Below are 25,236 nucleotides of genomic sequence, written 5' to 3' on the forward strand. Positions count from 1 at the left end.
GGCAACCTCGGCTCTTTTATGACTCACGGACTTCAACTCCCAGAATTCCTGAGTCAGCTATGCTGACTCAGGAATTCTGGGAGTTGAAGTCCGTGAGTCATAAAAGAGCCGAGGTTGCTTACCCCTGATTTAGGGAGATAAAGTTCAGAGGGTGAGATAATGCAGGAAGCAAATTGTTACAATGTAGCAGATAGAGGACACAGAGGCAATAAACGAAAGCAAAAGGTTACATTGTAGCGGTTAGAGGAAGCAGAGGTAATAAACCTGTGAGCACATTCCCCCTCCCCCTTGGGAGTATGGCAGAACCCAGGGAAAGGTTAGATTTGATTTTGGGTCAGAGGGAATAGATAGAAATGAAATAGGAATGGGTTCTGACATCATTTCTATAACAACAAATGAATCTAATCAGTAAAACCCAACCCCCCTTTTTTTTAGTCATCAAGTCTTTGACCTTGCTAAACACTGGTGGTACTCAAATATTGTCATGTCCCAAAAGTGGTACAATCTGTGAAAAGGTTGAAAAGCCCTAAAGTAGATCACAACCTACTTTCTGGAAAGATAAAACAATGTGGGACAGACAGTATCACCACCAGATAGATTCACAACCAGCTACAAATCACACTCAGCAGGTAGCCCTCAATGGAACTACATCTTTATGGAGGGAAGCATGCAATGCAATATCTGAAAGTTCTGTCTTAGGCCCAATGCCCTTCAATATCTCCATAAATAATCTAGAATAGATCATGGGTGTCAAACTCGCCATGTCACATGACTTGTTGCGACATATCGCAACTCTTTTTGCATTGCCAGAGCTGGGGTGGGTGTGGCCTCCGCATGATGCAACCAGCCTAAGGACTGGAAATTTGACACCCCTGATCTAGATGAAGAGATAATGCCTTGAAGCAGTACTATATTTTCTTACTAGCCCTCAGATTTTATATCCACATCGGATATCACACAATTCCTGCTGAAAGTTAACTTGTGATAATATAATGCCAACACAGATGACTATCTGGCATGCCACTGCAATCCTGTTAATCTATCTTTCACTTTAACTCAAAGAAATAGTAGTGCTGAAACAGATTCCCAAGAGAATAAGGGATACTCAAAGACAATATCATTTCTTGACTACAAAGCTGATTGCAAAAGTAGTAAATTTAGGTGGCTGATGCCAGAAGGGATTCTAATCAATGGGAATAATACAAGATATTGATTGGATTCAGTGTGGAAGGCGCAGGATTTTGATGAAAGATATCGAGCATTTCTGGGAGAAAGAACACCACATCAACAAGAGGATGAAAAAAGCCAGAAACAGACAGAACAAACAATAGAGGAAACAACTACACAAGTGGAAGAAGAAAAAGAGAACATGAATCAAGAAGATGAGGGAATAGTAAGAGAGCAGAGGATTACGAGATCAACAAGACCTAAATATAAGTAAATCAAAATGGAGAAGGAAAATGGATTTTTTTCAGTGAATATAAATAGATTGAATTCCCATCAAAAAGAAAAAGAATTTTCAAACTACAGAAATTAAACATTGATATAATTTGTTTGCAAGACACACACACAAAAAAACATCATAAATTTTTGAAAAATCCAAAACTTGGAAAACTATTACACATCAGCTCAATAGAAAAAAAGAGGAGTAGCTATATATGTTAAAGAGACAATAGATTCCAAAATGATTTATGCAGATGAAGAAGGAAGAATATTAATGGTAGAAATATTTTAAAATCAAAAACAGATACTTTTTTTATTAAAGAGTTTTACAAAAAAAGATTTTACAATACATCCCCAAAACCCACCCACCCCAAACCACCCCCATTCCTGCCCCCACTTCCCAGAGCTGAATACAGGGTTATAGTTATAATAATCATATTCTAACTAAAGATTATCCATAATATAAAATTAACCAAATTCATAATGTGCTTTAACTCCCCTTTAACATAGATACATACAAAGTACTAACACTAAAATTAATAACAATATCCCTCTAAAATCTACTCATAAGCTAAATGGAACTTTTTAGTCCCATATTTATTCTGAATATAATCTATCCATCTCCTCCAAACTGAAATATATCTTTCTTGTGAATGATCCTTCAAATAAGCAGAAATCTTAGACATTTCTGCAAGATTCGAAACTTTAAATACCCATTCTTCTATAGTAGGCAAACTATCCTTCTTCCAGTAACCCACCAGTAACCGTGCTGCTGTTGTCAAATTCAACATCAAATTGGTTTCTTTAACATCACAATCGACAACAATGCCCAATAAAAACAATTGCGGAGAGAACTTTATCTTTCTCTTAAAAATCTTTTGAATGTTCCACCAAATTTTAACCCCAAAAGCTTTTATATTTCTGCAAGTCCACCACATATGAAAATAGGTGGCTTCTAAACTACTACACATCCAGCATTTAGACTGTAAGTTAGGATACATGTTAGACAACTTTTTGGGATCCAGATGCCATCTATAAAACATTTTATAAAAATTTTCTCTTAAATTTTGAGCCTGAGTAAATTTAACATTTCTAACCCAAATTACCTCCCAAGTATCCAACGGAATTGGTTCCTGGATATTTTGTGCCCACTTTATCATACAATCTTTAACTAATTCCATTTCCGAGTCCAATTCAATTAAAACATTATATATCCTCTTTATATGTGCACAATTTAAATCTCTAATTTGTTTTACTAAATTTTCATCTGTAATTGTGATGCCAACCTTCTGATCCAACTTCCACCTAGCTTTCAATTGGGTATATTGAAACCAAGAGTAACTTATATTTTCTTGTCTTAACTCATCTAATGATTTAAGTTGCCAATCATTCCCTTCCAATCTAAGTAATTCCTTATAGGAAAACATATCCAAACTCACTCCCATACATACACCTTCTATCGCGTGTCCAGGAATTCCCCAAATCGGTATTTTATAATTTAACTTATAATAATACTTTTTCCAGACACGCAACAAGGCAATTCTAAGAATATGAAAGCCCTATCCACCTTTTTATCATGAAGCAAATATGCATGCCATCCATGTACCAAATCCCAACCCTCAAGGTGAAGTATTCTCTTATTAGTTAAATTAAGCCAATCGCTAACCCATGTCAAGACCACCGCATCATAATACAGTTTCAAATTTGGTGCCTTGAGTCCCCCTCTTTCCCTAGCATCTTGTAAAATCTTAAATTTAACTCTTGGTTTTTTCCCCGCCCAAATAAATTTATTAATACCCTTCTGCCATTCATCAAGGTTGGCATCCTTTTTCAATATAGGTATCATTTGAAACAAAAAGAGAAACTTCAGCAGAACATTCATTTTAACAACTGCAATTCTTCCCAATAAAGATAATTGTAATTTTTTCCAATTGTTTAAATCCCTTTGTATCTTCAACCATAATGTTTCATAGTTATTCTTATATAATTTTACATTTGAAGCTGCAATATACACTCCCAAATACTTAACCTTTTTTACTATTTCAAAACCTAATTTAATTAACATTTCCCTTTCACTCATAGATATATTCTTAGATAATATCTTAGTCTTATTACTGTTCACCTTAAACCCAGAAACCTTACCATACTGAGTTATAATTTCCATCAAATCTATAACCGATTGTATCGGTTGAGATACTGTCACAACCAAGTCATCAGCAAAAGCTCTCAATCTATAATCATTCTGTTTTATTTTAATTCGCTTTATCATAGAGGACTCTCAAATTTTAATTAATAAAATCTCTAATGTTAGAACAAACAATAATGGTGATAGGGGGCAACAAGGGGAAACAAGGAAGAAAAAGATTACCTAAGACTTTTTTTAACATGATAGAGGATACAAGATATTTGGAGAGAAACAAACCCAGGAAAATCACAATATACATTTTATTCCAATAGTTATAAATCTTGGTCTAGAATTGATATGATTTGGATGATGCCTGAATTAAGGGTTAATATGCAGGAAATTGAAATAGAATTAGGTACTTGGGCAGATCATAATCTTTTAAAAATGGTGTGGAAAGGAATGCAGAAAAAATTAAGATGGACTTTGAATCAATCTATACTAAAAGAGAAAGAATTTATAGACTTAGCAACAAAAGAAATGGATTTTTTCTTCAAAGAAAATAAAAAAGAAGATACAACATTACAAAATGTATGGGATATAGCCAAAGCATATTTTCGAGGCATAGCGATAACATACAGGGCGGAAAAAAAATAATGAAAAGAGACAACAATATCAGTTGTTAAGAGAAGAATTTTAAAAAATTAGAGCTTGAAGTACAAATAAACACACAAAAGAAAATATTGAAAAGACAAATGGAAATAATAAAACATAAATTTAATTTAATAGAATCAGAAAAATTGGCACAGCAAATTAAAAGGGCAGAGCAAAATGTTTTTGAAAATGCAAATAAACCAGGAAGATGCAAGCACAATTTAAATAAATACCAGTGTATGTGTGGGAAAAGTCTCTTTTTTCATTTATGATTTAATTTGTACTTGCATCTAGACTGTTCTTTTTTAATTTCTGTATGCATCAATAAAGTGCAAGAAGGAACAGAAAATCTGAGAAAATATAATTAATTATATATGTGCAGCAATCTGAAGAACCAGCTGAATAACAAAAAAACACAATAATAGAGTTAGAAGGAACCTTGAAAGTCATCTCTAGTCCAACCCCCAGCATGAGCAGGAGATCCATTTCAGACAAATGGTTGTCTAGTCTCTTCTTGAAAGCCTCCAGTGATGGATCACCCACAACTTATGAAGGCAAGCCATTCCACTGGTTGATTATTCTCATTATTAGAACATTTCTCCTTAGTTCTAGGTTGCTTATCTCCCTGATTATTTCTGATGCTTTGAAAAATAGTTTGCCTCCCTCATCTTTGTGGCAGTCCCTCAAATATTGGAATGCAGCTATCATGTCTCCCCTAGTCCTTTTCACTAAAGTATACATACCCAATTCCTGCAACAGTTCTTCATATGTTTTAGCCTCCAGCCCCCTAATCATCTTAGTTGCTCTTCTCTGTACTCTTTCCAGAATATCAGCATCTTTTTTATAGTATGGTGACTAAAACTGGACACAGTATTCCAAGTATGGCCGCAATAAGGCTTTGTAAAGTGGTAGTATTACTTCATCTAATCTCGATTCTATTTTATTAACTCTGGAAAAACCTTGGAAAATAGCCTATTTAGTTTGTAAGATATTGGGCATAATGAATTGGATAATATAAATCTCCAAATGTATATATCTTAATTGTAGTGTGTTATTTCTCATAATGCTTTAGTATCAAAGCTCCCATTGGTACTGAATTTATGTCTTAGCATCTTTCAGCTAATCAATATCTTTTCTGGTTGCTTCCCTGTCTTTTGGCAACTTAAACCCCACGCATCTTCCTGCTCTAGCTGAAATGCTGTGGATTCAACAACTATGCAGATTTCAACAGTTCCTACTTCTATCAAGCTCATGAGAAATATCCTTCTCTTTGCTGCCTATCCAGCAAAGAATGTCAGCAATTTGAAATAGACCATAATAAACAGGTAAACTTATTTCCTAAAAATCACAAAAGTCTGGGTGCTTTTCAAGTTTGTGGCAAGGATTACTTTTAAGAAGACCAAAAGTGGCAGATCTAACTTATATTAGAGAAAATGACACCCAACCCCAGGGGTAGGCAACCTTGGCTCTTTTATGACTCGTGGACTTCAATTACCAGAATTCCTGAGCCGGCATGGCTCAGCATGGAAACCTCTCTTTCTCCTAAGCATGGCTGGCTCAGGAATTCTGGGAGTTGAAGTCCACGAGTCATAAAAAAGCCAAGGTTGCCTACCCCTGCCCCACCCAGTCTGTAAGTAAAATCTAACTGAGGGGGTCACCAACGTTTTTATCCCCAAACCATTCTAATCCCCATTCAAAGCCTACTAGATATTGTTCAAGGTAGCTCTTATAATTTCAGTTCCTGCTATGATTCAAGACACTACAAAAACAGGATGTTTTTGTAGGCAGGGAACTGCTTAATTTGGCCCAATAGCCGAGCACACAGAACTGCTTTCCAGTCAATGTTCAGCTGTTGTTGAGTGCATTGCTCTCTGCATCCCTTCCCTTTCTTTAAAATATATTTCAGTCCCCTTCAAAGTACATAAGCGGCATGCTAGGATCATTCCATTTGGGCCCCATAAGTCATTCAAACCATAATACCAGAATAGCAAGCTGTTTGAACTGTGGCATTTTTTGCCTCATTAAAGCTATTCATGAATTACAGGAAACGTGAACCAAGGATTGCCTTCATAAACCATCATTTAATCAGTGGGAGGGAGTTATTGCAGTCTGTATTGCATCTGCATCTCTGCTTAGAAGTTCCTTAAATAACAAAAGAAAATAGGTGTTTTCCTTGGTCAATGCATGAGGACTGAAATAATATATTAAAAGCTGAAAGCAACATTTGAATCAGAAAGCAACATGATTCTGTATAAAAACTGGCATCACGTGTGTATTACAATTGGTAGGAGTAGATGCAAAAATGTTAACAAATATTTCAGAAGAGAATGGTCAAGATTCACCCTGGTATCTACCCCACAGCCTGCTTTCTTTGTAGACATGCATTTCAGAGGTTTATATGATTCAATATTGGCATCCCAGAATCAGTTGTAAGTGGACAGTTTCATAAAATGAATGAAGTATTTGTAGTAAAATTTGGGGGAGGGAAGTATGTATTACATGTACAGTTCTTTTTTCTAGCAAACAAGGAAAAGAGGCAAAGAATTTTACTAATTCTTTTGCTGTTTGGCAAGGTTAGAATATATCATACAACCTTTTTTAAAAAAAATGCTGAAACTTTCTAAAATCAAGTAAGCCTTTTTATATTCATTGTCTCCAAGCTTGATGCCTAATGACAAAAATATTTTTATAGAATGATATTAATACATATGCTTTTTTAAATAAAGGTACCTGAATTTGTCCACTATGCACCCTGAGTCCCAAGGAATTCAATAAATTGGCAAAATGATCCAGGACTCTTGTATCAATACTGGTACTGATATCAAGAGATTTTGGTAACATAGAAAAGTGATAACAAATTCTCTCCACTATTCTCTTCATCTTTCAGGGCTGCTTGTTTGAATTTGAGATGTTTCTGAATCACAACGGGAAGATTGTCGGAGGAGTGGCGCTAGCAGTTGGAATGGTTGAGGTAGGCTTACATAGACCCATTCTCCTGATCTTAATATTCATGACATTATTTACATAGACCCAAGAATCTGCTTTCTAAAAGCAATTTTGATTAAATTTATTGCAAAATCCCAGACTGTGGATAATGTATGTTCACTGTTTTATTTGGTAGAGACTTAAGAAAAACTATATCATTCATCTGATATGAAACAGAGGATATAGATGAACTTTTTGCTAGTCAGCTAACTAAGGTGTGTAGGAAGCACATCACAATAGTAATGGTGGACTTTAATTACCCTGACATCAACTGGGAGACAAACTCTGCACCAAGTGGAAGATCAAACCGATTCCTGACAAACCTAGCAGACAACTTTGTCTCCCAAAAAGTAGAGAAGGGAACTAGGGGATTAGCCATTTTGGATCTAATTCTCACTAACAGAGATGAAATGATAGAAGGTGTTGAAGCCACAGGAACCTTGGGAGGAAGTGATCATGCAATATTGGAATTCAATATTATGGAAGCACAAGCAATAGAACACAGTCAAACTAGAGTCTTGGACTTTAAGAGAGATAATTTCAATAAACATAGAGAGGGCTTGGGAAGGATTCCATGGATGAGAATCCTCAAGGGGAAGACAACTCAAGAAGCTTGGGAAATTTTGAAAAGTGAGATAATAAAAGCCCAGTCTAGCACAATACCAGCAAAGAGGAAAAATAACAGCTCTCAAAAGAAACCAGCTTGGCTGCATAAAGAACTCTGTGACAAATTGAAAGATAAAAAGGACAAGTATAGAAAGTAGAAAGAGGTGCAGATAACTAAGTCAGAATATCAGCAAATAGCCTGAGCCTGCAAAGATGAAGTAAGGAACGCTAAGGCTCAGAATGAACTAAGGCTTGTGACCAAAGTCAAAAATAACAAAAAAGCTTCTTTCAACATGTTAAGTTAAGGAAATGATTGGTCCATTAGTGGGTGAAAGTGGCAAGAAGGTGACAAGCAACAGAGAGAAAGCAGAACTATTTAACTCATTTTTTGCATCTCTCTTTACACAAAGGGAAAAACCAGACCAACCTATCAAAAATAGTGCCATAAAAAAACACAAGTTAAGATAGGCAAGAAAATCATAAGTGAGTACCTGTCCAGCCTAGATGAGTTCAAATCACCAGGACCAGATGGATTACACCCCAGGGTTCTCAAGGAACTAGTAGATGTGATCTCAGAACCACTGAACTATATTGTTCAAAGATCCTGGAGCACTGGGGAACTACCAGAGGACTGGAAAAGAGCTGATGTAGTTCCCATCTTCAAAAAGGGGGGAAAATGGATCCAGGAAATTACAGACCTATCAGTCTGACCTCAATACCTGGGAAGATTCTGGAAAAGATAATCAAACAATGAATCAGCGAGCACCTAGAGGCAAAGAAAGTCATTACTAAAAGCCAACATGGGTTTGTCAAAAACAGATCAAGCCAGACAAATCTTATTGCATTCTTTGACCAAGTGACAAAATTAGTGGACCAGAGGAATGCTTTGGATATAATTTACTTGGACTTCAGTAAGGCATTTGATAACGTAGATCACAAACTACTACTTGATAAGATAGAAAAATGTGGGTTAGACAGCATCACCACCAGATGGATTTGTAGCTGGCTGACTGGCTGGCCGTACTCAGCATGTGGTCCTCAATGGAACCACATCTACATGGAAGGAAGTGTGTAGTGGGGTGTCCCAGGGCTCTGTTGTGGGCCCAGTGCTCTTCAACATCTTCATCAACGATTTGGATGAGGGGATAAATGGGGAACTCATCAAATTTGCTGACGACACCAAGCTGGCAGGAATATCCAACACTCCAGAAGATAGGCTTAAGATACAGGAGGATCTGGACAGAGTTGAACACTGGGCGCTATCTAACAAAATGAAATTCAGTGGTGAAAAAAGTAAGGCTCTACATTTGGGCAAGAAAAACCAAATGTACAGGTATAGTATAGGGGGGACCTTGCTCAATAGTAGTAACTGTAAGAGGGATCTCGGAGTCCTAGTAGACAATCACTTAAATATGAGCCAGCAGTGTGCTGCAGCTGCCAAAAAAGCCAACACAGTGCTAGGCTGCATTAACAGAGGGATAGAATCAAGATCATGTGAAGTATTAATACCACTTTACAATGCCTTAGTAAGGGCACACTTGGAATACTGTATCCAGTTTTGGTCCTAGTATACTAGTTTAATGAAGAGAAGGACAAGAGGTGACATGAGAGCAGTGTTCCAATATCTCAGGGGCTTCCACAAATAAGAGGGAGTCAAAGCACCCAAAGGCAAGACAAGAAGCAATGGATGGAAACTAATCAAGGAGAGAAGCAACCTAAAACTAAGGAGAAACTTCCTGACAGATAGAATAATTAACCAGTGGAACAACCTGCCTCCAGAAGCTGTGAATGCTCCAACGCTGGATGTTTTTAAGAAGAGACTGGACAACCATTTGTCCGAAATGGTATCGGGTTTCCTGCCTGAGTGGGGGGTTGGACTGGATGACCTCCAAGGTCCCTTCCAACATCATCATCATCATTATTATGCTGTTAAACTATACCGTCATAGAAATACTGCATTTTTTCCTCCAAAATGCTATAATCCTTCTGAAATCTAGAAAAAAAGAGTAATTGACTAGGTTCTGTAGGCTTTGAGGAGATTTTAAGTCCATGTTACATCATAGGCTGTGTCAGATTAGTAAAGCAACATGCAATCAGTTTATGTCAATCTCATTTCACTTTTTCTTTTCTTTTGTAGCTGGCTGCTATGGTGATCTCCTTGATCCTCTATTTTCATATTGGTACAAAGGTCTGAAGCAAAATGCCATCCACTGGTCAGATCAAGCACCAGCCATGTCAGTCTCTGTGCCTGCAGTGAAGAGACAGGACAATTGTCCTCTTTCATAAATGGAAAAAAGCAGTTTCAGTGGCTCTGTATAGCTAGAGAGCTACAACATCTGGAACCTTTTTGATAATGTTAATGATCAATCATTAATTTCCCCTTACTATTATAAAAATCATTACATAGTCTGACATGCCAAGAAAGTAAATAGGTTCCGTTTACTATTTGTTCTATATGGTGGGAAGCCCAGGAAATTTTTAGAAGGCACATTTACTTTGAAAAACAGAACATTAAATATGTTTGAGTATTATTTGTAAGGAAATATGCATAGGCTTAGCAGATCTGATGAGAGTGCACACAGGGAAACAGTACCACTCTCAAAGCAGACCAACAATGCAGCTGTATAAAGTATCTGTAATCCCCTCTTTGGAAATTTTGAAAATATACTGCATGAGATAGCAAATGTAGGATAGGCAAATTTGGTGATGCAGGCATTGTGTCATTAATAATAATCTAGCTCTCAGCACTTTTTATTATAATTAACTGCTTCTATCATAATTATTTCTCCAACATTGATGCAAGCTTTTACTAACTCAATGATTCTTTATTCTGAAAGACAAAATAAACTGTAATTTTAAATTAAAGAAACATGTGCAATACTATTTATATGTCACTAGGTGATAAACCTTTGGGAATTATTTTGATTTCATTATGTAGCTAAGATTTCAGAGTTTGATTTAAGTAACAAAAATATTAGCTAACACTATATTAGATGAATTAGCCAGTGGACAATTTTAATTAATGAATCCATGAGCTAGGAGGTTTATTTTTTATTTTTTGATATGGCATGATAGGGAATGAAAAAAGGAAGATGAACTTTCCTTATTGTTATGGTTTGTTGCAAATCCGCCAAATATTTAGACTGAATTTGACATTTTTATCCATCTATCAAGTTCTTCCCAAGGACTTGGAATAGGCTGATATTGTTGTTTGATGATTTATTTATTTATTTATTATTGGGACTTATATGCCGCCCTATCTCCCGAAGGACTCAGGGCGGCTAACAACAATAAAATACAATGATACAAAAGTTAAAAAGAATTAAATTAACAGCCCCAATAGAATAAATTAAAATTGAAGTTAAAAATTAAAAAAAAAATTAAAATCCCTGTTGTCAGTCCAGGTCAGCCTGATGGAAAAGAAGTGTTTTAAGGCCGCGGCGAAAGGACCGGAGATCTGGGGCCATCCGGAGCTCAAGGGGAAGTTGGTTCCATAGGGCTGGCACTCCCACAGAGAAGGCCCTCCCCCTGGGGGTCACCAGCCGACATTGTCTAGCCGACGGCACCCTGAGGCGGCCCTCTCTGTGTGAGCGTACTGGGCAATGGGAGATAGTTCCCGGCAGCAGACGGTCCTGCAAATATCCCAGGCCTAAGCCATGTAGGGCTTTAAAGGTAAGTACCAGCACCTTAAATCTCACCCAGAGGACAACCGGTAACCAATGCAGCTCACGCAGGAGGGGTGTAATATGGGAGTATCGGGATGCTCCCATCACTACCCGCGCGGCTGCATTCTGCACCAGCTGGAGCCTCCAGGTGGTCTTCAAGGGCAGCCCCATGTAGAGAGCATTGCAGTAATCTATATGGGAGGTAACGAGTGTGTGAGTGACCATACGTAGGGCATCTCAGTCCAGATAGGGGTGCAACTGGTGCACCAGGCGAACCTGGGCAAATGTCCCCCTGGCCACGACTCCAATATGATCTTCAAAACTGAGTCGTGAATCCAGGAGGACGCCTAAATTGTGTGCCCTATCAACGGGAGGTAACACCTCTCCTCCCATAACGAAAGATGGAACCTCTTGGACTAAATGAGATGCCGGTACGTAAAACCACTCAGTCTTGGCCGGGTTGAGCCGGAGCCTGTTCTTCCCCATCCAAATCCGTACCGCTTCCAGGCAATGGGACATCACGTCGAGGGCATCACTGGGTTGGTTCGGGGTGGAGATGAAAAGCTGGGTATCATCAGCATATTGATGATAGCTCACCCCGAAACCACGGATGATCTCACCCAGCGGCTTCATATAGATGTTGAACAGGAGGGGAGAGAGGACCGACCCGAGGCATCCCACAACTAAGGGGCATAGGGGCTGACCTCTGCCCCCCTGCCAACACCATCTGCGAACGGCCCGAGAGGTAGGAGGAGAGCCACCGTACAACGGTGCCTCCCACTCCCAACCCCTCAAGATGTCGCAGCAAGATACCATGGTCGATGGTATCAAAAGCCGCTGAGAGATCTAATAGGACCAGGACAGAGGAATAACCCCTATCTTGGGCTCGCCAGAGATCATCCACCAGCGCGACCAATGCCGTCTCCGTGCTGTACCCGGGCCTGAAACCCGATTGGTATGGATCCAGATACTCAGTTTCCTCCAGGACCAAAGGGAGCTGCCGTGCCACCACGCTCTCAACAACCTTCGCAAGAAAGTGAAGGTTGGAGACAGGACAAAAGTTATTTAAAATAGCTGGATCCAAGGCAGGTTTCTTGAGGAGGGGCCTTACCACCACCTCTTTCAAGGCGGCAGGGAAGCACCCTTCACTCAAGGAAGCATTAATAACTGCTAGGAGCCAGCCTCGTGTAACCTCCCGAGCCGCATAAACCAGCCAGGAGGGACACGGGTCCAACAAACACGTGGCGGCACTTAATTTCCCCATGATCCTGTCCACTTCATCCGGAGTCACAGGATCAAACTCTTCCCAAATGTTCTCGGCCAAACCCATCGCTTCCCCCTCATCAGATACTGCCCAGTCAGAGTCCAGACCAGCCCAAATCTGAGCGATTTTATCCACCAGATACTCACTAAATTCCTCGGCCCGTCCCTGCAAGGGGTCCTCTCCTGTCCCTTGATTTAAAAGGGAGCAGGTCACCCTAAACAGGGCGGCCAGGTGGTTATCTGCAGATGCAATGAGGGTGGCGAAGTAAGCACGCTTCGCCACCTCCATTGCCACAAGATAAGATCTAGAAAAGGATCTTAACTGTGTTCGGTCAGACTCGGACCGACTGGATCTCCAAATGCTCTCTAGGCCCCTTCTCCGGCGCTTCATCTCCCTCAGGTCCACAGAAAACCAAGGAGCGAGCCGGGATCCGCGCTGGGTCAGAGGCCGCAAAGGGACAACGCAGTTGAGAGCCTCCAAAGCAGCCCATTGCCAGGTGTCAACTAAGGTCTCGACCCGGCTGTGGGAAAGGGAGGTAGGTATTGTCACAGGATGTAAATTGTTCTCTGTATCACCCTGTTCAGTCTCTCAACAAGTAATATTAATTTGAAAGTGAAGATCCACAATTGTCTTCCATTGATCCACAAAGAATACATAGAGAATACCATAAGTTGAATCAGTGCTCACTCTGTTTTGCTAACCAGCAAAATCTCTAACCTTCCGCTAAATTATTACCAGTTATAAACAAAATTTACCTCAATCCTACTTGACACAAATAGGGTTAATGCTGCCATCCCATCCACAGGACCTGTATCTTTATTTTATAGTAGTTGGTAAAAAAAAAGTTGCTATAATGACAAGCTGTGTCAGAGAAGATTGATTATAGTGAAGACCCTGGCAATTCTCCAGAAGCTTCCCAGCTACTTTCCCTCATTCCTCTCTGCATTCAGAAGTCCTCATGAGTTATGAAGCTGAAATCTAGGCAGTTTTATAATGCAGTGATTTCCCTAATAGCTGTGACCGTAGTTGCATGATATTATGGTGACTGGACTGTGAAAGAAAATTCTAAATAGGAAGAAATTAAGCTCAAGGAACACAATCCTGAAACTCTGGGTTGAGAGAGTCATGAGTGTTCTCACCAGTGGGAAAATAGATTGAATTGCTAGTATTCTGCAAACTTTAAGGACAAAGAAAAAAAGCAGTTTTGTGGTGACGTCCAATAAATGAAAACATTATCACAAATAAATTGATGCAGTTCCCCCAAACAGATGACATAATTCAATCAATCAGGTGTGGAGCAAATCCCAAAGTGGTGCAAAATACTACTCTAGTTCCCTGGTGTTAAAATCTATTTGATTGTTTAACTATTTAAATTAAACTTAATTTTTTAAAAATATGTTGTACATTATTTAATTAATAGATACTTTAAATAACTTACAGATCTGGTTCCACAGTAGTCTTTAACAGGTCTATGATGAGAACAGCATGTTAGTTGTACACCTAGCCCAATCAATATCAGAGAAGGAAAAGCATGCAGGTCTGAAGGAAGTGGGCAGGGACTAATATGTAGTATTGAGACAAGTGTTTAATTGATAAGAACCAATGACTTGTGAAGTTATTAAGTATTGTGATCCACCACTAAATCTTTTGCAGCAGTTGCTGAACATAATTAACCCTAGTTAAAGCTCAATGATCATGGCTATCGCCAGTAATACTCACACACTGCTGAAGAGTAAAAGAATGGCAGTGCTTTAGCAGAGAGATTAATTAGACAAAGCTTGCATTTGTGCACTTGCTGCAGATGTTTTTTCTTCACCTTCCTCCCATTTCCTACCAGAAAGCCTCAGAAGCATGTATATAGCCACATTTACATAAAATAAAAATGGAAAAGAAGTATGGTTCATACCTCATACTAAGACACCTTTTGCTTAACAGAACATTGTTATGCAATAGCTGAGTTCACAATCATAGAACCATGATTAGAATCATAAAATCATAGGACTGGAAGGGATCTTGGAAGTCTTCCAGTCCAACCCCCTGGTCAAGGCAGGAGTCCTTATGCCATCGTGGACAAACAGATGTCCAATCTTTTCTTGAAAACCTCCAGCATGGAGCACCCACAACTCCGGGAGGCAAGCTGTTCCATTGGTTAATTGCTTTCACTGCCAGAAAATTTCTCCTTAGGTCCAGGTTGGATCTCTCTCTAGTGAGGTTTAGCAGCCCATTGCTTCTTGTCCTGCCCTCCGGTGCCTTTGGAGAATAATGCGCTTGACAAGCAGCATGCAAAAATGGAAGGATCTACTGACATCTGTGGCTTTACCCCCATCCCCACCCCAGTGTTCTTTTATAACAAAATATTATGTATTGTATTTGGGTTACATTCACACAGTCCATGCGCATTGCCGCACCATGTAAATTGCTCCCCTGCCCCTACTGGAGCACTTTGCACGAGCCCCAAATCACATGGGCCAGTCAGGGGCTCTAAACACAGAGCCACTGCTTTGTCCCCCATCTCCCAGGCACCCGAGGCTGCCGCTGTCCAATGGGAAGGCAGAGGCCCATCCCTCAGCACACAGTTTGGGTGGTGGACAGTTGTCCTGTGCAGCGAATTGGCCAAGGAGAAGTGACACTGGTTGAATCACATGTGTCCACACAGCAGGGGTGGGGAGAGGATGGGAATCAGTGGCATGGTCAGCTGCCACTTTATGCTTGCTTGTGCTTCACTATGTAAGGACAGACTGCCATAAACTGTGGGAAGACAGGAATAAAGGGCAGAATGCTTGAGGAAACAAAAGAAAGTGCTGTATCTCTGAGACACTGCCTCAAGGTCACCCAGCTGGAAGAAGGAGAGGGCCACATACCAAATTACACTTGGACTGATCATTAGGAAAACATCTTGCCTGAACCGTATTGGTTCCACTGGAGGGAGCAATGAGAGACAGTTAAGGGAAGGAAAAGTAGAACTTAGGGATTTGGGCACGTGATTTTCAGTTCTGACTTTGCACTAATGCAATACAGTTAATCTCTAAAAAAGTATACCTTTCTCAACAAATGGAGCTAAATTCTAAATTCTATTTAGAAGTTTAAGTTGTGGCAGGTCTGACAGTAAGCCAGAATTGCATTCTTTAATTCACCCAGAGGATTAACCTACTGTGGGAATTTTGCAACCTTTAGAACCATGGCTAGCTCCGGTGAAGAGCTGGAAGGTGGGGAAGAGCTCGTGACAGGACTGGAGGGCAACTGCAAAAGCCCTGACCTGGGAGAGGAGCTGGGGGCTTCCTCCAAACTGGAGGAGAAACCATTGAACCACAGCTGAACCTGGTGCCTGCCCTAAGACAACCTCGTGGAAGCCGGCACCACTACCCCGATCTCCTGAGAGATGGAAGGAGTCTCCCATGGTGAAGGATCAACCCCAATGGTCACTTTGTGTCAGAAAATCAGGGCTGACCATCACCAGAGGATCCAGGCCCAAGCCATGCCACCCGGGATGGCAGCACAACCTGTGGCAAGCCCAGAGAGAGCTGCTGACATGACAACCAGAGGGTTGAACTCATCAAAGAAATGCTTGGGGAACTTTTGGCCCAGCCCCCCCTCCGCCATGGAGCAACCCACTCTTACTCTTGGACCAGCATTAGCAGTCCAGCCAGTCACCCCAACACCCCTGATCCCCATGGAGCCTCTGAGGCCAGACAACTGTCAGATCCCAAAGCTGAAAGTGAAATTCAGGGGAGGAACTGGGAATGCAACTCCGTAAAATAGAGGTTTACGTTGTGGCAGGTCCAGTGGTGAGATTCAGCCAGTTTGCACCACTTCGGCAAAACTGGTAGCTAATTTTTTGTTGCCCAGGCCCAGAATTGACTTCTGGAAGCTGCATCTACACAGGTTGTTCACATATTTAAATCTCACCACCGGGCAGGTCTGACAAGTGGGGCAGGAGTGCTGGTGGAGGGCCCACTGGGAATGTATACTCGCAATAGGTTGGCTGAATGGGGGGGGGGCTGGGGTGAAGTGGGTGCGGCAATGTCACTGCAATCAATTGTCCCATTCTGCAAATCTAGTCCCTGTTCCCAATTGCAACAGTCCCCTGGTTGCTGCTGGGTAATAGTGCAGCTCTCTATCCTGAAACCTTCAGAGCAACTTTCCCAGTTTTTTAAAAAAATATTCAAAACTCTTCTCATTGAAACTTGTGTGATCTTGCAACCTGTGTGATTTCAAGAAAAGGATCAGAGGTATTTTTAGTTTGAATAAATAATACATCTGAAGCCAAGAGTAGGAGGTTGGGAAGGCAAACAAATTAATATTTAAATAACTCATTTTTGTTCAGTTATTTGCATTTGGAATGTAACTGTCTTGTATGCCAACAAAGAAATGTTGATAGTAGAATTTCACAGGAAAATCTCCAATTGTCTGCAAATATTAAAAAGCTACCTTCAGAGTAAACTTTTTAAAACCCTTATCACATTTCCGTCCTTAAAATACAAAATAACTGGCCACATTTCCAGGATGAAACACTGCTTGCCCTTTATCTCTATAAGGGCATGCTTCCTTCCTTCCTTCTTAATCAAGTACAAGATAATAACGATCACATTTTAGAACAGTGGTAGAGTTCCTATTTTCTTTAACTGTGGGTTCCTTTATGCTAGCTCTGTTTTTTTTAGCAAAGAGGTAATGGATAAAAGCAAAGTTAGCTGTCATTGCTTAGTATTGCCATATTGCAGATTTCAGTCCCTGAACACAATATGCGACTATTTTCTCAGTACAGGTAAAGGGTAGGGAAGCAAGAGCTAAATGCCAGCTAAGGTTCATGACCAAATGCAGTACTATGAAAAAAATGAAATTCGAGAATCTTGCAAATTGTATAAGAGGAGAATAAGAGGCTCTTTGAAAAATATTATATATAACAGTTTTTCTCACAGGAAAAAGAATTAGGGGGTCTAAAATTCCTTCTCATTAATTAAACCATCTATTTCTGTTCTCTGTTTCACTGGAATATTGTGCATTAAAGTTGTGCAGCATGGCATCAGAGTTGTGTCCTCTCTCTTGCTTCAGGAGATTGTGACGATAAATAAGAGAAAGTCCAAGGCATAAGAACTCTCCCTATGCTCACATCAGATTAGAAATCAGGTGATCTGGAAGAGAAGAATTAGGCTTAGCTTGGGTCTTGTATTACTATGTGATCAGCAATACAACTGTCATCGGAACAATATAGTGTGCTAGTGGTCAGTGCTTTTTTTCTAAAAAAAAAAAGGTGCCGGAACTCTCATCTTGTTAATCTTTTATTTATATATTTATTTATTTATTAATTGGCTTATACTCTTTGGTTGCACTGTGCCCTGTTTGCAACTCCGCTACTTACTGAGAGAAAGTTGGTGAAATTGCTTCCCGGGGGCACAAAAGGAGGAAAGATTGCCGAGAAGTGCTCTTACCTGTATACTGGCGTCGTGAAGATTCTGGATTTCCCTCTCAGCCTTCCTATCCTAGGAAGATCCAGCAGAGATTGACCAAAAAGTTCATCTCGGGTCTGAATTCCCATGAAGTGAAAAGGAGAGGGCTTGCAACTTCTGGTTGTACTTATCCACGTTTCTGCACACTGAAATAGTCGGCCACTTGTACAAATACAAAGCTTATCATGCTTTTATATTTATATGGAACAGATACATTACCTGAAAATTTAGGGGAGAAAAAATTGTGTATATATGTATTTTGGTTCTCACTTTAGAAGCATTTGGCATGTCTGCGCTGCCAATTGTAGTGTCAATTATATACCTATAAATACATCACTCATGACATAATTTTTGGAATGTGTAAAAAATTTGAACAAGCCCAGAAACTCATTTCCCATTGTTTGTGTATATATAGAAAGTAAACCCTGAAATAGATTTGGAAAGAGCAAGGACTTGGATTAAATGGAAATGTTGCTAAGCATAGAACTGTTGAGTTAATTTGCAGCTGTTTCTTCTGTTTTCTTTTTATGTGATTATGTATTTACATTGCATTTTAAAATCAGCTAAATTGAATAGGAATAAGATTGTGACTGAAAGAATACTAATTCTGAAATATAGTAAAGATCTTTAACAAGTAATGTTAAATTTAGCTTTAGTGTAATTTGCTTGCTTACTGTAGCTAAAACTGGAAATTATATTTCTAAAGCATTTGTATGGATCATTCAAAAGAACAAAGATTTCATATTTATGATTCAAAAATATAAATGTGTGAGAAACATGTTTTTAAAGACCTTTGCAGCTTGTTCTCATATATACCCTGCCAAAGGAATAACTAAAATTATGAAATTTAGAATCTACCAAGCTTCCCTCCCATGGACAGAAGACAATCCATGGGAAATGTGAATCAGTAATCCATAAGCATGATAGGCTCTGTATTTGTACAAGTGGCCAATTATCTCAGTGTGCAGAAACATGGATAACTACAACCAGAAGTTGCAAGCCCTCTCCTTTTCACTTACTGGGAATTCAGACCCGAGATGAACTTTTTGGTCAATCTCTGCTGGATCTTCCTAGGATAGGAAGGCTGAGAGGGAAATCCAGAATCTTCACAATACCAGTATACAGGTAAGTGCACTTCTCGGCAATCTTTCCTCCTTTTGTGCCCCCAGAAAGCAATTTCACCAACTTTCTCTCAGTAAGTAACAAGAGTTGCAAACAGGGCACAGTGCAACCAAAGAGTATGAGCTAATTAAGAAAAGGGTATTCAAATATTTCCCTCTCTTCTCTTTTTCTGCTTCGAGTGGTACGCCTGCTTTTGGGGGGGAAAGTGGAGGCATCTATTTCTTGCTTCTCCTGATGCGAGAGCAGGGCTGCCTTTCCAAGTCAAGGCCCCTCACGGGAGAGGGTGCGGAAAAGGCAAATGATTCCAGGAAAGAACCGGCGCACTTGGGATTGCTATAGCAACAGCCTCCTCGTTGGAACTCATGGCAGCCGCCGCCATCATGTACCCCGAGAGGGTGCCGAGGCCACGGTCTGACAGCGCAGCGGTTTGACGTTGCTGTGGGCTGGATGCTAAGGTTGAAATTGACATTTAGCTATGCAAGGTTAGGGATTCCTATTTTTTCCCCCGGCACTCGGGAATCAGCAGTCGCACGTTTCTACAAAGGTGAGGGAACAGAACACAGTGGAAGTGTGTATCGTGTTGAGGGCCAGATGCTCCAGGGTGGCCACATAGGGGCACAGGATGAGGCAGCAGCGAGGGCGCAGGTCCAGCACCGGGTAGGCCACCAGCCTGGCTGACAAGGGTGAGCACAAGGAAGGAGTCCACATGGACTCCGCAGAACCCACCTCCCACTCCTTGTCCTCACTTACCTACTTGAGATGGTGTAGTTGGGCAGCAGGGAGGGGTGCAAGTTCCTGCCAACTCTCCTTCGCCGCACGCAACTTGTCTGTGCAAAGTTTGCTGGCTGGGTCTCAGCAGCATTTCCAATAGGGGGAGTAGCACAACTTGTGCAAAAGCTTTTTTGTGTGTGTGCAAAAAAAGGTGCCAGAACACCGTTCTGAGCGTTCTATGAGAAAAAAAAGCCCTGCTAGTGGTAAAGAACAAAACAGAACTCCCAAGGAAATAGACAACACATATAAACTTTTATAGAAATGTTGACAGTAAATCAGAAAACTTAATATAAAGAACATCTCAGCACATTGAAAACTTTCAAGTTGCAAGGAATGTTTCATGAATAGAATTCAGTTTTGAGTATTGTTATACAATCTTTGCACCCTGATGAACAGAATAATGCACTAAGAAATGCCAAGCAAATCCTTCATTTGAATTTAGTTAATAATAGAACTTGTCTTTGTACAGAAGGTCCCTGGTAAATCTTTGGATATTTCCATTCTTCCTTACTAGAAAATTTAGAGTATTCATTTATACTTTTTGTAATAACGCAGGACATTCCAAATTATTTGTTGATAGAAAAGCACCAATACAAAGCTCTGCAAATTTGACATTAAACAATACTCAGCATATATCAAACAAGTTTACATTTCTTATGATGGAATACTTTCAAAAACAAAAGAGCAAAAGATTTCCTATATTGCTCTCCTTTTTATTGTACCGAAACCAGATTTTTGATCTGCTTGTTTTAAAATTTCTTTTCCATGCTTGCTACATTTATTCAGCCCACCTGCTTTCAGATCATCCTGTATACAGGTGACGAAGTTTTTGTTGCCCCTTCCATTGACAAGTAATGCCATATCAAATTAGTTTTTGGAAACAGAAATGCATCTGGAAATGTATTATTGGGCATTTTATGACATAATACAGAATGCCATAAACATTTCCTGTAGTCAGCTCCTGAGGTTTAACTGTGCCATATAATTTAACATGGGCTTTTTTCAAGGCAAATATATTTCTGAACATCTCCCTGAATTTTTTAATAATTTTTCAAGTACATTAGAGCTCTGCTATTATTGAAGGCACTGAGGAATCTAGTAAGGAAATATCTCTAAAATGATAACCCAAGCATTCATGGGTGGTCTAGTATGCTATATTTTTATATTCTTCATAAGGTAGCTACGCTACTCTCTTGCAGCAAGAAAAAAAAAGTCATGGGGGCTTTAAGATTAATTTTATTTTCACTTCATCACCTGTATACAGTGAAGAGCCTTGGTGGAGCAGTGGGCTAATGCCTCCTTAAGTAACACCAGCTGCCTGCAATTAGTGCAGGTTCGCATCCCACCAGGCTCAAGGTTGACTCAGCCTTCCATCCTTCCGAGGTAGGTAAAATGAGGACCCAGATTGTTGGGGGCAATTAAGCTGACTTTGTAATAATGCCGCTTGGGGGGTGTATGAAAGCCCTAATAAGCAGGCATATACATAGAATGAAGGCTACTGCTAAGCTTGTAAGCCGCCCTGAGTCTTTGGAGAAGGGCGGGATATAAATGGAATTAAAATAAAAAATAAATAAAAAATAAAAACTTCCATCTACTGTGTTTCCCACAAAATAAGACCCAACCAGAAAATAAGCCCTAGTCTGATTTTTAAGTGTGCTCCTAATATAAGCCCGACCCCAAAATTAGGTCCCAGTTAAAATTGTCATCAGCTCAGGGGGGTGGGTCAGCATGGCCAGCACAGGAGGCAGCAAGAGGGTGGGGGCCACAGCCTGTGCAGTGGTGAGTCCTAGCACTGTGACCACCGGCCTGGCCCTCCAAGCAGAGGCATGGCGGGGGGGGAGGCAGGCAATCCCAATGTGCAACAGCACTGGCAGCAGACAGAGGCAGACATGAGGGGGAGGCAGGCCTCTGCCTCCACCTGCTGCTTGGACAGGTAATCAACTCACCTGCACTGCGCAGGCTGCGCAGCCCCAGTCTGTGCCTGCCAAGGAGTCAGCGAGCTGCTGCTGGACACTGTCAGCCCTCACCCCCTTGCCGCCTCTTGTGGGTGTGCTGGGGGTGGGGCACCCGGCCAGGCTGATCAGCCTGATACCATGTTTCCCTGGAAATAAACCCTAATGCGTCTTTTGGAGCCAAACAAATATATAAGACTGGGTCTTATTTTCAGGGAAACACAGTACTTATCATTCTTAGAACAACATCTGAAGCTGGAGATGCAAAATATTGGGTAGAAATCTGGAAAATTGCAGTTGAAGGATGCTTCTAGGAATATACTGTATGATAGGACAGAGGATTTTCTCTCAGGAAATGGAGTGGGAAGTGAAATCCAAATTCAGGTGGTTCTAAAATAAGCCAAGCTATCTCTCAATTCTGGATGTTTCAAAGAAATCCATTCAGTAGCTGAAGGAAGTTTGTCTATCATTACATGCCACAAATTAGCCATTTATAAATTGAAAAGATCTTCTCTACATCAGCCCAGTTCACATTTACTTGCTATCACCAAGTACCAAGACAAACTGGGCATGTTTGAAGCAACATGTATCTGAGAGGATATGGACAATACCATCATTTCCTACGTCACCACCCATCTTAGAAATGGCATTTCCATATGTATGAAAGTCCAGAGTGGGATCCTACATAACAGCAATTCTCCCCTCTTCCCTCAACTACCAAGTCTGAAGACCTGAAATTAGAGCCAGAGAAGCAGACAAAATTTAAGTCCACCTTCTACTGCATGTAATTGTGACAATCATGCATTATGGTTGCCCATGCATTATGTTCCCTCTTCTCAATAAATTACCTGCTGAATGTTCCACAGGAATACAATATAAAGATTCTTGATTGTAGACAAGGAAGCTCTAAGACAGGCAGGTCAAACTGCCGGCCCGCAGGCTGGATGCATCACAACGAAACTGCACCCTCCCCATTGCCGGCAATGGGGAAAAAGTTGCAATATGTCGCACAACATCACGTGATGTCACTAGTTTGACATGCCTGCTCTAAGACAACAGCCAGCCTGATGGCAGAGAAATCTGAGCCTAAAAGAGTGTGAACTCTTTTAGAGACTTAATGCACAAATTACGGTAAGTTTCATAGCCAGTGCAGTTTTACAAACACTATTCAGGAAGATGCAAATGTCAGTTCCTTTGATGCTTTGTGAGACACTTTGTTAAGGACCTTTTTGAACTGTGTCAACAGGAATTTGGGATGTCTTTTCAATTTGAGAGGCAAGAGAAAAACACAAGGCTCACCTGTAGGAGGGGAAAGGGAGGCAAGTGACCAGAAAATTGCGCCAATATGTAGTGATATAAACTCCAGCTCTTACTATGGTCTGCAACATTGCAACAGAAATACAAAAGGGCAGAGCTTGTGTCATGATATCACAACACACATTGTGATATCTTTGTGGTTAGCAATGGATGCTTGACATTGATAGGCAATCCAAAGGTGGCATGTTTGTCTCTAGCATCCCATTTACAGCCAAAATCTTTAGAGACTTTTTAATTGGAAAGCATTTTAAGGGATTAACAATCAACCATTTGACTGGGATGGCATAAAGCTCCTGCCTTGAGCAGAGTGTTGGATTAGAAGACCTCCAAGATCCCTTCCAGCCTGATGATCCTATGTTTTATGTTAAACATAAGATTTGGTGAACCTTAAAACAGGCCTGTGCCACTTAAAAGCTTCACTGCTCCAAAAATTGGTGGAGTTAAATTTCAGCCCTGCCTTATCTGATGACATTGCAAGCCTCACTTGATATAGTGTCACACCTGACTCGACTCCAAAATTACCTGCACCTGCTTTCACTCGCAGCTTTGCCAAACCGTAACCAGAGGAGGGTGGTGAATTCCTAAGGGTGGGGAAGGAGGGGAGGCTATGGAATGCAAATGAACCTTCTGTTGCCAGAGAAACATTACCTACCAAGGCTGAGTGATGAAGAATGTTTCACTGAAGCAGTTTCTCCTAAAGCAAAAGAACTGAACTGTGGTGGCCCAGAGGAGAATAGGGGAATTACCTATGTGGATTTTGCAAGAAAATCCCAGATGAGTTTGCTTCTGCCGTGCCTAGATGGATTTTTCAACAAAGCTATACTCTTGGTCAGTCTAAAGAGCCGGGAGTTTCTTTTCTTGAAAGTGCCAAATGAAACGGTTGACACATAGCAGAAAGAGCAAGTTGGTCTCCTAGGCCCTAAAAGGTTGCTTGCTTCCCTGGCTTTTGGTATTCCTATACACCCAAGAGATTGGATGAGTGGATGCTTTTTGATTAAGCATGATCCATCTTATGGTAAACAATTCTGAAGAGAAAAAACTACTCTCAGAATTCTCCACACATTTTTCCCTCACCTATATCCAGTTCTTAAGGACTGGCTGAATGAGGATATACAACTTCAAAGTGCCATGGGATTTATTTTTTTAAATAGAGAAAATTGCAGAAGGCTGAATTTGGCAGAAAATCATAAGGAATAAGGTCACCCCTTTCCAACTAAAACATTTTATTAAAAGGCATAAACTTTTATGAACTGAGGCTTGTTTAATTAAATGCATGGATAGTTAAACCTATGCAGGATTTATACTGTGAGAAGGCAAGGTGGGAAGGAAGCATGCTTATGCAGATGCAGATATATATGAGACAAATTGCTAGAATATTGAAAAGAGATGGGGAGAAAGTTGTGCCCAGTTTGAAAGAGAGGTCCAATTTGTCTAGGTTGCAAAGACATGTTGTGATTGGGAGTGCAAATATACAAAAGAAATCATAACCCTTTGCCAGAAAAGGCCAATCATGCTGCACAGAAAAAGGAGGGGAGGCCACTGAGGCATGCTGTCAGAGGCCAAACAGGCACAGCAGAGGCAAACAGGGGAGATGAGTCAACCAACAGTCAAAGGAGATGTGCAATCTGCTGAACCTTCCTCCTCACTTATGTAGGGCAGTGAGGCACTGCAGGTCTCAGTAGTGGGCAAAGTCCTGTCTAGCAGGAACAATTGCTGGATTGTGAATCTGATGTTTCCTTCAGGGCAGTGTTCTTGTGGTTGGTGCTGTTCAGGCCAGAGCTTGCATCCAGGCTCTCATTCATCTTCTCACAGATTATGTCCACCAAGTGCTCAAAGACCTGCTTGACATTGATATTATCCTTGGCACTGGCTTCAAAGAATTCTAAACCTG

At 40.5% G+C, this 25,236-nt stretch overlaps 2 protein-coding genes across 5 annotated transcripts in view; one reads left to right on the forward strand and one right to left on the reverse strand.

Moving 5' to 3' along the window:
* Positions 1-15,366, forward strand: part of TSPAN16 (tetraspanin 16) — a gene marked incomplete at its 3' end in the record, with an annotated part of 28,612 nt that extends 13,246 nt beyond the window's left edge. Inside the window, exons 5-7 of the mRNA XM_081318925.1 lie at positions 5,410-5,589; positions 7,107-7,190; positions 15,259-15,366. Of these exons, the coding sequence (XP_081175051.1) occupies positions 5,410-5,589; positions 7,107-7,190; positions 15,259-15,366 (372 nt within the window). The remainder of the gene's footprint in view (positions 1-5,409; positions 5,590-7,106; positions 7,191-15,258) is intronic.
* A 4,943-nt stretch (positions 15,367-20,309) lies between these two features.
* Positions 20,310-25,236, reverse strand: part of RAB3D (RAB3D, member RAS oncogene family) — an 86,598-nt gene continuing 81,671 nt past the window's right edge. For all 4 annotated transcript variants that reach the window (XM_081320334.1, XM_081320337.1, XM_081320335.1 and 1 more), the window contains one exon: positions 20,310-25,233. In XM_081320334.1, coding sequence (XP_081176460.1) covers positions 25,043-25,233 — 191 coding nt within the window. In that variant the 3' untranslated portion in view covers positions 20,310-25,042. The remainder of the gene's footprint in view (positions 25,234-25,236) is intronic.

Source organism: Vipera berus, assembly GCF_964194415.1.
Source record: "Vipera berus genome assembly, chromosome: 2".
In the NCBI taxonomy this organism is placed as follows: Eukaryota; Metazoa; Chordata; class Lepidosauria; order Squamata; family Viperidae; genus Vipera; species Vipera berus.